At 34.0% G+C, this 15,099-nt stretch overlaps 1 protein-coding gene across 2 annotated transcripts in view; it reads right to left on the bottom strand.

The window, feature by feature from the left end:
• Nucleotides 1-15,099, bottom strand: part of LOC100377709 (kinesin heavy chain) — a 34,098-nt gene that overhangs the window by 7,338 nt on the left and 11,661 nt on the right. Inside the window, exons 2-24 of one of the 2 annotated variants that reach the window (XM_085501260.1) lie at nucleotides 14,016-14,103; nucleotides 11,927-12,000; nucleotides 11,703-11,807; nucleotides 11,262-11,310; nucleotides 8,756-8,899; nucleotides 8,344-8,468; nucleotides 8,124-8,228; nucleotides 7,856-8,004; nucleotides 7,584-7,732; nucleotides 7,240-7,406; nucleotides 6,612-6,887; nucleotides 6,100-6,249; nucleotides 5,518-5,712; nucleotides 5,034-5,151; nucleotides 4,856-4,932; nucleotides 4,354-4,463; nucleotides 4,097-4,259; nucleotides 3,769-3,840; nucleotides 3,508-3,618; nucleotides 3,186-3,322; nucleotides 2,845-2,924; nucleotides 2,087-2,267; nucleotides 1,534-1,797 (exon numbers count right to left, since the gene is read on the bottom strand). In XM_085501260.1, the coding sequence (XP_085357386.1) occupies nucleotides 1,534-1,797; nucleotides 2,087-2,267; nucleotides 2,845-2,924; nucleotides 3,186-3,322; nucleotides 3,508-3,618; nucleotides 3,769-3,840; nucleotides 4,097-4,259; nucleotides 4,354-4,463; nucleotides 4,856-4,932; nucleotides 5,034-5,151; nucleotides 5,518-5,712; nucleotides 6,100-6,249; nucleotides 6,612-6,887; nucleotides 7,240-7,406; nucleotides 7,584-7,732; nucleotides 7,856-8,004; nucleotides 8,124-8,228; nucleotides 8,344-8,468; nucleotides 8,756-8,899; nucleotides 11,262-11,310; nucleotides 11,703-11,807; nucleotides 11,927-12,000; nucleotides 14,016-14,103 (3,089 nt within the window). The remainder of the gene's footprint in view (nucleotides 1-1,533; nucleotides 1,798-2,086; nucleotides 2,268-2,844; nucleotides 2,925-3,185; nucleotides 3,323-3,507; nucleotides 3,619-3,768; nucleotides 3,841-4,096; nucleotides 4,260-4,353; nucleotides 4,464-4,855; nucleotides 4,933-5,033; nucleotides 5,152-5,517; nucleotides 5,713-6,099; nucleotides 6,250-6,611; nucleotides 6,888-7,239; nucleotides 7,407-7,583; nucleotides 7,733-7,855; nucleotides 8,005-8,123; nucleotides 8,229-8,343; nucleotides 8,469-8,755; nucleotides 8,900-11,261; nucleotides 11,311-11,702; nucleotides 11,808-11,926; nucleotides 12,001-14,015; nucleotides 14,104-15,099) is intronic. The other variant, XM_085501261.1, reaches the window with a different exon arrangement.

Below are 15,099 nucleotides of genomic sequence, written 5' to 3' on the forward strand. Positions count from 1 at the left end.
GGATTAGTTCCACAAGCTTGTGCGATCAACTTGTCTTACAGCAAAGTGAAGTCTACGTGACCCGCCTGACTCAAATATTTAAATTAGCTATTTGTGAGAATTGAAAATAATCTGAACTTGTACCAATCAGAAAATGCCTTGTAACAGGCCTGGGCTTTCGTGAATGATTTCGTCTCTCCGATTGGTCACAGGAAATTATTTTTAATACATGTAATTGTTACTTTCTCGGTATCGTTTCGTATTTGGTTATATAGGGGTGGGGCTATAGTTTGACCCTGTTTGCGTGGACTGTGAAGTACGTGAATATCATTATAAGCTGGCTTGATTATGAAACAGGAAATATAAACCAAAGCTGTACTGTCAGACGTCTAGCGCAATTAAAACAATGCCCAAGTACCCAAGCTGTACAAATCCCGCTAGGAAACTTTACTCTGAGCGTTACCGCTAACGACGAGTTCATTAATGGAGTTATTCAAAACTCGGGAATTGCGCTATGTCAGGTGGACTCGGATGGTTATAAGAATTTAAAATAACAATTTGAATGCATACACAACATATAACCTGTTAATATATGGTAACCAATGCGCGCCGTTTTGAAGACAGCGTTTTACCCACATCTAGCAAGATAATGAAATGATTCCAATTGTGGGCGTGCCAATACAACGGCGCCATCAAGTCTAGATTGGAAAAGACCCAAGTGTTTTGCAAAGTTCCAAGATGTATTGCTAACTGACTGTCCGAATAATTCTCAGAACGGCTGTAAAGTGACTGAAAGTATTACCTTACCATAGATAATACCATAATACAAAAAAATCACACTATTGTAGTATTATATTAATATCATTTTAAATTATGTTAAATACAATGCATGATTAAGCTTTTTAAAAATGTACCTTTGAGTTAGAAGTATAATATGTGTTGTGAAGAAAACGCGTATCTAAGCTTTTTTTTCTGACAAACCACATACACTGTGGTATGTTTCCTAAAACTAATGTTTTTGAAAAAACAAACAAGTGACTATAAGCTGAAACACAGAAATATGTACTCAATGTATTGAACCTGAACCTGAAAATAAATCTGAATCTATAACCAACTTCAGCATCATCAGAGATCACACCACAGTATATTTGGATAAATGAAGACAACAAACACAGTAACGCTGTACATGCGTATAACATCATGAATGTTAGTCGGACTACCTTAAGTGAATTTGAGATAAAGAGGTGAGTTATTGATTAGTGGGTACTGTGCACACTCACATAGCACACATCGATCTAGAAGACACACTCAGGTAGGCAAACAGAGAGAGTTAGCAAGCTGGCTCAAACCTACACAAAACAAAAAAATAGTTAGAAAGTAAAGGTGATACACTAAAAAAAGAAAGATTCCAAAATGAGAAGGATGAAAATACACACATGCAACAATACAAAAAAAAAACTGGAACAATGGACTACAAAGAAGAAAGGGAATTAACTGGTTAGTTATTATAACACGGGGAGATAAAAAAAATAATAATAAACGATTTTAACTAACATGTTGGGATCAGCACTCAGTTGTGCGTTCTCTAAGGCTGCTGACCTTTGACTCGCAGGCACGGTATGCCAACCGCCCATTGTGTTTTGAACATAACCTGGGTTCACTGGCAGTGGGGTCTGTCCGGATAAAACTTTGGGGGTTTTTAGTGGATCGGGAAAGTTCATGGATGAAACTGATGAAGATGGTGATGGTAAGGTGGAGGAACGATTGGTGAAGGGTTGGCGTTGGTTACCATGTCGGTCTTGGTTGTTGTCACTGTTACTGAAAGGAGAGCGGGGGTTACGCATGCTGCGGTTAAATGGAATATGAAACACCATGCCAAGATAATAAATAATAATAAATAAAAGAAATCTAATTATTATAACAATTAGCATAATATTAAAAATCATAAAATATAAATAACTGAACGACATTATTTACAGTGGGTGATGTATTAGAGAAGCAAAGGCCTTTCCTCCTCAGTGAAAGTTACATTAAACCACAACTGAAAACCATAATAAAATATTAGCAGTCATTAGATTTTCCTAAATTTCAAATTTAATAGACTTACGACTTTTCCATATGTGGCGAAGCATTGATGATGCGCTGGTTTTGCATCTGGTTCATTTGGTTTTGGCTCATGACACCTCCTCGGATTCCACCATCTTGGGGAGAGATGACATTACCACCGCCACGAATACTAGAATGTGGCACACCATGTGAGTGATGCTGTCCTGGTCTTATTGGCTTGGCTACAATATACAATAAGACAGACCATCAGCATTTTTTTTTAATTTAGTTCAATACAGATCTCTGCAGGCTTTTTTCGACTAAAGAGACAACTACATACAAATTCTCTGTCCAGTCACATGGGCATTATGGAATTTCTCTGTTACATGATACCCTAAAAACAGTTTTCAAAGGATGCCCCTCTTTAAACAGTACAATAAAGCATTCCATCTGTGCATGAAATTAACAAGATGGCAGAAGAGTATAAGAAATTTCCTCAATGGCGTCAAAACGCTTGGGGGTGGGGTGACCTTTTGATGTATACTGTTGCCATCAGACAGCTAACAGATGCACACTAAATACGGCCTAATTATTTGGTTTTATTTTTCCTGATTTCCCTGATAGCTAAATGTGCTCAATTAAAACCCAGTCAATATTCAAAGTTAATGAGATGTTTTTATCACAAACCAGCAAATTGGAAACCTAGTAAATATCCCTACAAAATGAAATCACCTTCAACAGTAATGTAAATATGGAGTGAATTTGGTCACAATAAGATCAAGCAAAACCACTGTACTGATAAACTGAAAGTATATTTACCAATAACAGCAGAATGTGTCCTTCTTGACATATTTCTCTGTCTTACAGCCTCTTTGATCCTATCAACTTCATGTTGATATCTGAAATAAAACATGCTTATTACTATAGAAACAGAACTATTATGTTTAATATTATATTAAACACTGAACTTGTTATGAAGCAAGTACTTTCTGAAAAGCGTCTAGTTTCATTTGCAGATAAAGCTTGCCAAGATTGCCTCATTATGGATTATTTGACAAAGGCAATAAGGCCAACTTAATGTCACTTGCTAAGATGATAAAAGCTGAATGGTCTTGACAAACTTAACATGACATCACTAAGACTAACAACTTTGAGCATACCTTTTTCTATCTCTCATGGCACTGTCTTTAGCGTCTTTAAGGGCAGTCTCCAGAGACTTTACTCTTTCAGCTGTAGCTCTTAAACGCTTCTCCAATTTTGGAAGCTCACATCGAAGATCAGCATTATCTCGTACCAACTACAAAGAAAATTTATGAAACGGGTGTGTTACATTATTATTATTTTACTGAACAGTAAGTAAAACATTTTATTTACAGATATACCATCTATACAAGGCAAGGCTGCATCAATTGTGTTTGGTAGAAATACTGATGGTGAATCTATACTAGGATCATATATTCCACAACATATTATAATACTTGCCTGTTTATGGACTTTGGTTAACTGTTCCAGATTGTTCTCCAGGAAAGAAATTTTCTGTTTCTGAGCAGCACTGCTACCACTGTCGTCATCATTTGCACTTCCATCAATTGCCTGCAGGAATCAAAATATTAGTTAGTATCCTCAAATTACCCTCTTTGGCACCGAATTTTTAATTCGAATTAGTCTGACTGGAGTTCTTGGAATTATATATAAAAAAAATACTCATCAATTCATGATTTCTGAGTACAATATGTGCCTCACCTTCTTGACTCTGCTCTGCAAGTCTTGAACAAACAATTTTCGTAAATTATGCAAAGTTTGGAGTTCTTTAGCCTGTGAAGAAAGGAACACACGAAAAAAAAGAAATAGTGAACACGCAAGTCAACATGTGATTTTGAATTTGTTTATACACCAAAATTAAATGTTTTATGTACAAAAGTTTCCAAATTTTGTGCGTCTTTGAGCTACACATTAAAATAAATTAGTCAACATATATTTAGACTTTGTGTGGGCACAATCTATATCTAATATGTCCTATATTTGAATTTGATAATGCATGCAAGTATTGATGTATTGTAAAGAGACCTACCACAGTCTCTTCCAGTCCTTTCAAATCTTGTTTAGCTTGTTCACGTCTGTCCATTTGTAGAGTCAACTCTTGCAATCTAGATGCCTTCTCTGCCTCTTCGTGTTTCAATTTATCAAAGTCTGACTGCAATTTGCCATGAGCAAGAGCCAAATGCTGGTTGGTTCTGCAATTGAAGATACCGTACATATAAGGCGTATTTTCTCCGAATTCCATTTCTATTGTTTTGTATATTGTATTACAGAAGGAGTGTCACTTACTCTTTCAGTTGTTCAATCATTGCTTCTTTCTCTGCAATTTCATTCCGTAGACTGTTTAGTTGCTTTTGATGAGTCTCTCTGTGACCCTGCATCTGCATCTCAAGAGCCATCTGCAAAGCAAATCATTCCAAATAATCTATTGAATTGCCATTCAACAACATAGGGCGAGGAAGGCATGTATTAAAAATTTACACTTAGCTTTGAATTTTTTTTCAATCTCATTCAATCAGTAATAATTCAACAGATTTGAAAAATTTTATTTACTTTACAGTGACAGAATATAAGATGATGGTCAATGTGTATTCAAATTTCATGTTAAAGTATTTTACTAACATTGTTTACGTCATACAAGACCCATTACAGATGTGACTACCAATAATTTTTTCAGGTTAGGTCAATTTCATAACTCGAGGTTCAATGCTTCTGACTATATCATGTCTATCTCATTAACTTACTGAAATGAATAATACCTACACCGAGAATATAAAAACTATTATGATACCTTCATTTCTTCAGCTGATTTCTGTAATCCTTCGTGTTCTTTTTCTTTTTCTTCATATGCTGATGATCTCATTTCCTCTGTTGTTTATAAACAACCATTGTTAGGTATCAAATATTATTATATTTAATGTTATTTTGTCATAATAAATACATAAAGATATTTACTAGTTTGGACCCACCTTTTGCTCTGAGTTGAGCACACTCTTCATTGAGACTATCAACAGCTTCTTCAAGAGATCTTTTCTTGGCATCTATATCCTTCATGGATTCACTCAACTGTTTCATCTTTGCTTCATGCTATTAATAAGAATAAGAATAAAATTGTAGTATTTCATTTTACTTTATGTATGTAAAATTGATGAAACAACCTGTAGCGTTTAAGTTGGAGATAAAAATGCAAAAAAACAACAACAGAGTGATCAGGACATACACAATAATGCACTGTGAAACAGTTTAAACTAAGCTTGTAAATTTTCATAAATTTTGTTTTCACAAACATCATTGAATCGTCAAAACATGAAAATTCCTGACTATAATGGAGATACTCCATATCTATTAAGAGATTATGTTAATCCTAAATGAGACGGATCTATGAAAAGTTACAAGTTGAGGTTCATGAGAGGAACAGAGGATTAATTTGTGACAGCGCTTTCTAATATTCACCTGTTGTATCAGCAATCTACAAGATGATAATTCCTCTTCGTTTTCTTCAATCTTTTTATTACATGTGCTGGTGTTTGTTTCAAGCGATTTACAGCGATGTGCCAATGTTTTCACTTCTGATTTCATTTTAGTGATGTACAACCTGGCAACAGTGAACTCTTCATCCATCTTATCACTGATTTCAAGTGATGGCTTCTACATGGGTAACAAAAACAGTTTAAGTATGAGGAATAGGTGTAGTACTGTGGAATACTTTATTTTCGCTGGAATTAAATTTCACTGAAAAGGCTTTTTGGGTATTTTTTATGGAATTTATTTTCATTGTCTTTTGATGAGTTTAATGTGAAATATAGGAAAAAAAGTATATTCGCTGGATTTTATTTATTATTCAGCGAAAATAAATTCCAAGCGAAAATAAAGTATTCTACAGTAATCATGCTTTTACAAAAATAGTGAATAGTGTTTGTCCGTTACTTAGTAGCAGGATACTGTACAAAATCCTTAAGAAAACGCCTTGTGATATTTTCATGAAGCTGACAATAAGCGTAGATGTTACACTGAAACAGTACAGTAGTAGTATACCTTCATTTCAGCAGCATTACCACCAACTACAGAACCAATCTCACCAAGATCCTTCATTAGACTACCGAGCATCTCCATAATACGTTTCTTTTGATGAGCCTCGCTGGCTTTTATTGTCTGGAGCTCAGATTCTGTATTGTCAAGAGTAGTCTGTTGAAACAATAACGATATATTATTCAGTGACACCCTTCAACAATATGACTCACAATGACAAATCTTCATCCTAATCTATCAGCCGACTTGTACATTCTGGCTACACATACTTTTTTTTGTCCTATTATACTGTATAGAAGCGCAGCTCAAATAAAAGCACACTTAAAGCAAACATTGTATTTATTTTATACTGGATTATTAAAATACTACTTATTTTGACCATAGAAATATTTTAACTTTTGTATTCACGATAATGTAATTAACTCAGAAAGAAAAAAAATACTTTCACACATTGGCAAAAAATGGTGCATTAAAAATTAAATTATTAATGTTGCGAGCACCTGAATATCTGAACTTACCGATTTAGTGTTGAGTTCTTCATTAAGGTTTTCATTTTCTTTCTTTTTATCATCAACTTCTTTTGACTTTTCATCATAGTTAACAGCCAATTCTTCCAATGCTTGTAGGACTTCCTTGACTTCTTCCTTGGCTGAATCACTTTCAGACTGTAATCTGGACATCTCATGTTGGATAGTTTCATAATCTCGTCGTGACGATGCGATCAGTTCCTCCTGGTCTAGCATTTGTTGTTTCAGTTTCTCAATCAATTGCGCTTGGCTGTCAATTTCAGAGTCCTGAAAATGAATCAACAGAAGTAATGTATAACAATAGGTAATGAATGGATGTGAAATGAAAACTGACAAATACAACTCGCTACTAAGTACCATTGTCAAAGCAAAATGATGTAGAAAAGTGAAACCAAAGTTATTCAAAAATGAGGTACTTGTAGTTTTTTTATAGCTCAATTTTATAGCCCATTTACTACACATAACCAACCAGAAGAAATGTATATACACAATTTTAGTTTTAATAATTGCAGAGAACAACTTTTAACTGAAACCTTTTATATGTGAGCTATCTAGTAATAACAGTCGTAGAAAATTATCAGAACTAGGAATCATAAGTGGATGTAACTGCAAACAATACCTTTTCATCTAGTTGCTCAAAGAGTTTAATTTGTTCAGCTTCAAATTTATTTCTTTCGCCTGAAGACATAGATTCAACATTCATTTCTTCAGCTTTCTTCTCTGGCGCAAGATCTTGCAAGTTATCATTATTTTCTTCAAACTGTTCTTCTTCTGGAACATTCTCACCTTGAAAAATAAAAAAAATAAATAAAAAAAACGTGCAATAATAATTTAACAGTATTGTACTGCATTGAAATTTAGACAAACTCTGATAAACAAAATACCCTTGCAAAAAAAACAATTTCAATATTAATGCTTGTGGATTGATTACAGTTTGTTTGGTGTGACTGTCTAGACACGTACCGTGCCTCCACCGGAGAAGCTCGTTTTCTAGCCGATTCAGTTGATTGCGTAGTTTAACATTCTTATCTCGTTCTTTCTCGTATCGGCGTTTCCATTCTTCAGCTGTCAGTTCTATATTGACAGAAACTTGGTTCTTAATAGTCTTGGCTCTAAAAAAATTAGAATAATATTAATGAAGTTAAAACAATGTACCTATGCTTGTCAGAGATTACAGGAAGCTTCTATTAGAAAAAATACACACAAATAGTACAAGATTTCAAGTGTAATCTCACCTCTGACCAAAACTTAACGTTGACTTTGTTTCTGCCTCGTTGTAAGATGCAGGAGATGCGCAGATGATGATAGTTGTACGAGAATTACCACCAAGAGATTCCTGGAGAATCCTGGTCATTTTACTATCTCGATAAGGGATGTGAGTTTTCTACAAAATTAATAAGCCAGTGTTAAACATTGGATGACAAACAAGATTTAGCTTAACAACTCACTGTATTACAAACATTTATACAAAGATCAAATGCTAGGTAGAAAGTTTATACTCACAGTGCCTTCTGCCAGTGCCGAGATAACATTACCTAATGCAGACAGTGACTTATTAATATTTTTAGCTTCATCTAACACTGTTCCCTCAGCACCAGTTTTACTAACCTGGATAAAAAAACAAACATTACCATCTGTTTAACATATCAAACACCAAATGTTAATAAATTTGCTTAAAGAAGATTCAGATCAGAAATCGATTTATTTACAGTTTTGCACTTACTTTTTCACTACCAGCTAAATCCACCAAATACAACTTTCCACTCAGTTTCTTCTGTGTTTCTACATTCTCTTGTTTAACATGGATTAGGAAGATGCTGTGACTGCGTGAACTATGCTCATTCATATCTGAAATCAGTATATTGTATTAATTAATATTGCATACAAAATTTTCATACAACATTCCCTGTTATTTTCCTGGCACTTTGGGGTTTTTCATAAAGTCCATCACTTCATTAGTTATACGATAATCAAGAAAAAAACAATATAAATATGTATCCCTCTCATCATGACTTGACAAAGGTAAACCCTGTGATCATTGGATCAATTGTGGACTAAAGAACTACCGTTTTGGGGTACAAATGGTTCAGTTTGCAGGCGTACAGAAACAGAAGCATCAAGGAATGGCTTCTTACTTGTTACTGCTATGTGTCTGTTTGCTTTGCCTTCATCTATCGCCTCCATTACTTCCTCTGGACTTGATACAAATCGTTCTGTAGCACCTTTAACAAATGGAACCCTGTTCTTGTCTTCATGAACTGATAAATTTGTTTTGGAAACTAAAAGATAATAAACATTATGCATCATTAGTTACCTAGCATCCATTACAGTCACAAAAATATACAAAATTCAAGAACATTTTCAGCAAGCAATTGTTATACAGTAAAACCTGTCAAAACCGACCCCTGGATAAACCGACCTACTGTCAGAACCGACCGATTTATGTAGTCCCGAAATTTCTCCATAGACGACTATGTTAAAACAACCTGTGAAATCCGACCACTGTCTACTCCGCACACCGACTGCATTGATCGGTCCCAAGTCCAATATTCACACTGAATACATCGACCATCCGACCAGTTGCACCACATCCGCTATCTAGTAATCCGGTCTGCCCGACCTAAAAAGTGTGCATTGTTTAAATTTACCGTGAACGTCACAGAAACAATATCAAATCTCACACTACCAGTAACGTCTCGTGTAAAACAATAGCAACTGATTACGTTTTTCACACCACACGCCCTCGCATCGCGTGATGTCTTGACAGTGTAATGACCCCGGATATAAACAAATGATCGGGGTCATCAACTTCAATTGCGGTGAAGCACACTGCATCATGACTTCTTCAATAATCAAGACATTGAGTTTTCTTCTTTCCATAACGATTCTGATCGACAATTTTGTGCTTTCGAATGTTTCCGTAAAGGGGGCTTCAAGATTGAAATTTATGATGACAAAGAAGCAGACGACAACAAAGAATTCGGAAACCTTATTTAGCAAGTTGCAGACCCGCAAACACAGTGTAGCGTTGTAGAATACCTCCACTTTGATGAACGTATACTGACTGAAGCAATGTATGACGGCGAGTGAGAGCAACAGATTGTTGAGAATTTTATTGCAGACAAAGAAAACCATGAATCTATAGACAACGATGACATAAATTGCAACAACAGTCAAATTATTGACCCCCACGATGACCGTGACTTGACGCATGGCAATGTGCTAGACATGTTGACAAGATTACAAAACTTCACAATAAACAAAGACTCCAGTTACTTGACAGATATCCAAAATGTCATAATTCGAACGGAAAACAAAATCGTTGAAAAAAGATGTTCTTCAAAACTTGATGATTTTTTTACATCGTAATTTGATTCATTGACTTAACAGCAAAATTGACTGTCTGCATAAATTATGATAATTACATGTAGCTCATGTGAACTTACATTGTGATGTCATTCAAAATGGACGCCTTCAGTTACGATACGCGATACTTACCCGGTCTGTTCCAACAGTTATTTTAATGTTTATTGATTTCATGTACATACCATAATATTCTTGTCTTGTTTGGTAAATTATTTTATTGAAACAATACAATAAATGTAAATACATGTATAATCACAGGAGGCAAACTCCTGTGTCTTTTATTTGTAATTGTTGTTTCAATCAAAGTCACGCCCACCCTGAATAAACCGACTCCCTCTGAAAACCGACCATAGATCCCAGTCCCAGTCATGGTCGGTTTTGACAGGTTTTACTGTATTACTTCTCGAACTACAAGTGCATCTGTCATACAATAATATCCTTGTTTTTAGATATTTTCATGCCAGGTAACAATAAGGGTCTCTCTCTGTTGCGTGACCACATTTTGCAATTTAATATTCTATCAACAAGACTCGGTCATACACAATTACATGTGAACCTTAATTGGGGCTTTCCTAACCTCACATTCATAAGAGAATGAATCTTAGTCAGTGGTTTTTGTCTTCTCTTATTGAGTCTATGGCAAATTCTACACTTGCCAGTGTAGAGAGTCAACACATTTTTTTTGAGTGTGCTAAACCCCATGTAGAATCCAGAGACCAATAAAGCAACCACTACTATATCAGTAATTGGTAAAGAATGTCCATTAATGACAAATCAGATTGTATGCAATTCTCAAGTTTGACTGATTTCCAACATATTTAACCCTGCATACACCAGAAAATTGAACAGTCCACAATTTTATGCTGGTTTTGTATGCGATTGAAATTATTGATTTGGAGATCAAATTACAACAAGCATGACGAAACTATTGAATACAATTTGTGTGTTTACACTACATGTATGCTCTGTGTGTACAATGTCTAGGAAAACCTAAGTCACAAATCAATAGACAAATCAACACTGGTACATGCTCTGTGATGTAGAACAGGTAGTCTAATTCATCATTAATTTATAGTCTACTGTTCATTGTAACAAAGACACTGGGATATTTTATGTCATTATGACCCTTCCCACTAAATGAATTCTCCCAACTGGGATAGCCACAAGCCTTGCAAATAAAAAGAATGTACAAAATCATTTTTTTTTCACTACTGACAACTACAGAAAGACAAACACTTAAAAATACATGACAGCTTATACATGTGCAGAACTTACCATCTAGAAGGTCCCGAATTTTATCCAGATATATTTCAAAATATGAGACCTGTAATATGCACATAAAAAACATTAAATTGCATCAAGATATGGTTTTTTTGTGCATTAATGCATAAACACATGATACTAAATAATAAAGAAGGCATTGAATATGATGCAGTGCACATTGACCTATTATTTTCATCCCAAATAATTTATTTTGAGTACATTTTGAGTATTTAAATGGCAGCAATTAAGCCATCTTGAATCTGACTGTGGAACCCCCCCCCCCCCCCCAAGACAAAATGGCGTGCATGAAGGTGCCATTATGTCAAATGTATGTACTAAGTCAGAATGAAATCTATTCACACACTACTGAGATCCGGTTCCGGACGACAAAAAGGCTTGAACTGAATTTTAAGCATAGAAACAGTGAATCATTCATTATACAGCATGACTCACCTTAATGTGAAACTCTAGGTTTTCATCCATCATATAGATATGGTTAAATATATCTTGGATTATACGGGGAATAATACCTTGCATTTCAGAATCTCCCAATACACCCTAAAAAATAAATCAACAAAAAAAGCCCATTTTATCTCCATACTTATGTTAATCATCAAAATTGTCAAATGAAACATAAGATGTAGTGAAATGAAATTACTGTAGAAGGTATTACTGACCTCCATAGTATGTGTTTTACCACTGGATGTCTGTCCATATGCAAAAATAGTACCATTGTAACCTCCCAGGACATCTGATAGTAGATAACAAAGATATTATGACTCTACATCAATATTATATGAGAAACTGCTTTAACTTCAGCAATATTTTTGCAGTAATTAATGCACAATACGCGCTATATTTTGACCACATGTTATTTTTTGGTCACTGTGTTATTTTTTTCTACTAGTGGTCAACAAATAACAATGGCACACTCAGTGCAACTTTAAACCCACATAATTGTTTGTATTTGTATTTATTTATTTACATCAGAAAAAGAAAATATACATAACACAATTAATTTTTCCTTTTTACCACTGCAAAGGATTCTGGTGTGGGTCATGGAATTAGCTCATTTGAGCTAGTCGAGTCCTAGACCCGGAATAAGAAATAATACTGTACTGACGTGCGGATTATCATAAATTTATCATATACATACATTTTTATCGTGAAATGGCGCAAAATTATAGTTCAATTACTAAATATCAAAATTAAATAAATAAGTCATTGAAATTGCTGAGTGAATATGAACATTATTTTGTCGCACAATAAACAAATCACTAAATTTAATAAATCATTTTCCACAAAATAAACTAATCACTAAACTGCAAAATCAAGCAAACAATCAGTCTGTCAATGAAACAAATATCACAAGGTAATCATATATATGTATATGTGATTTTTATGCTCTATCCTGATATGGTGAATAATCATAATTCAATTGAATAAATAAGTCACTTAATTGCAAAATAAATAGATTAATATTTTTCTAATCGCAAAACAATCAATCACATTGTACAAACTACCAGTCAATTAGTCGGCTTGTCAATCAGTTAATCAGTCAGTCTGTAGTGAGTTGTCAGCCAATAGTCGTATAATTAATCTGAATATTCAGATATAAGTTCAGCTTTCAGACAATTTTAAAAAAAATATTACTAATATTGGCATTTTGTAGTTCTGGTCTGAGTGAATTCCAATGCTTAAATGATGCAAACTTTATCTTATGCTGGGTTATAGAAAGTTTTGTTTTTGGTATAGAGAGGCTGCCACTTCTATTTATTTTAGTGGGATAATTATGAGAAGGAGTGTTGATGTAGGTATCAGAACAGCATGCGAAACGATTTTTATTTAAATCGAAAATATATAGACAAGAGTGGAATTTACATAGTTTGTGAATGTCCAGAATTTGAAGAGAACAGAACAGTGTTGCAGAATGCGAGTTCCATTTTGAAAAAGTGACAAGCCGCACAAGTCTTTTCTGGAGTCGTAGAATCGGTTCAAGAAGGGTAGGATAAGCGTTTCCCCATATTTCAACACAGTACGTTAAATGTGGAAGAATCAGGGTATTATATAATAGCATAAGAATATACTTTGGGACATAATGTCGAATTTGTGAGATTATACCAATTTTAGAGCTAAGTATGTTAGTGACTTTGTTAATATGAGATTTCCAGTTCAAAGACGAATTTATATTGACACCCAAGTAAGATACTGATGAACACTTGTAGAACATATGTGACCATTACTGATATTGACGAAAAAATTAATGTCTGACTCGCAATATCTACATTTGTAACTTGTTTTCAGCAAAGATGGCAAGATTTCATCTTGTTTACTTTAGAAAGTTCCATGGTAACAGTGTAGGGCGAGCCTATTCCAAATGTGGAATATGCACATTCAAAATTGTTTGCAAATTTAACATTGCAAATTTAACATTACAAATTTACTTATAATATTGTACAAATTCACAAAATATTCAACATATTTACAAGTTTTAAATATATTTTGAGTCAATAACTTGGCAAAGCAAATCCATTGATGTTTAACAGTATTTCCCAAATATTTGCATATTCCTTGAGTACGAGTATGCGTCCTGAAGTAGGCACAGTGCTTTTGTCGCTCTCAATCGCTACTTTTTATGCTTGTTCTTTCTCATAGTCAGTTTTGTGACTTTACTACTAGTGCAGTTGCATATATGACAGAGGTCATTTTACCGCTGAAACTGGAGATGAGGTGTTGTAGGAAGATCATTTAATATATATAACCTACCTTTAACAATCTGTTTTGCACAGGAACTGTAAACTTGTTCTTGTGTTGTGAATTGTTTAAATATTTTGTCAAAAACCCATACTTTACCCTGAAAAGAATGAAACAAGCCTAAAATTAGAAATCTATGACTTCACACTCAATTTATTATCTATTGTATGGTGCTATGGGGTGATGCAATTCTTCACTGGGCCCAACTATGCTTACCGCACAAGAAAAACAAGCAGCCTATCGGCTGAGATAGCTCCGCTGTTAGAAATGCACATTTCAATTAAAGAACTGAAGACATCATCAGAAAATGAACAATATGTATAGTATCAAAGCAATCGGACTTACAGTTTTTAACAAGTAGTCGAAAATATCACTTTCTACCAAAAATGACTAAAATATTCACCAAAATTAGAGAATTGAAGATATCATCACGAAATGAACAAATCTGAGAAAGGTCTACATGTAGTATCTAAATATGTAATATCAAAGCAATTGAACTATTGGTTTTTAACAAGAAGTCAAAAATATCACTTTTTACCAAAAATTACAAAAATATTCACGAAAATTAGAGAATTGAAGACATCATCACAAAATGAACAAATCTGAAAGAGGTCCACATGTAGTACCTATATATGTAATATCAAAGCAATCGGACTTGTGGTTTTTAACAAGAAGTCGAAAATATCACTTTTTACCAAAAATTACAAAAATATTCACCAAAATTAGAGAATTGAAGATATCATCACAAAATGAACAAATCTGAGAGAGGTCCACATGTAGTACCTATATATGTAGTATCAAAGCAATTGGACTTGCGGTTTTTAACAAGAAGTCGAAAATATCACTTTTTACCAAAAATGATAAAAATATTCACCAAAATTAGAGAATTAAAGATATCATTACAAAATGAACAATTCTGAGAGAGGTCCACATGTAGTACCTATATATGTAATATCAAAGCAATTGCACTTGCGGTTTTTAACAAGAAGTTGAAAATATCACTTTTTACCAAAAATGACAAAAATATTCACCAAAATTAGAGAATTAAAGATATCATTACAAAATGAACAAATCTGAGAGAGGTCCACATGTAGTA

Source organism: Saccoglossus kowalevskii, chromosome 7, assembly GCF_978046115.1.
Source record: "Saccoglossus kowalevskii chromosome 7, keSacKowa6.1, whole genome shotgun sequence".
Taxonomy (NCBI): Eukaryota; Metazoa; Hemichordata; class Enteropneusta; family Harrimaniidae; genus Saccoglossus; species Saccoglossus kowalevskii.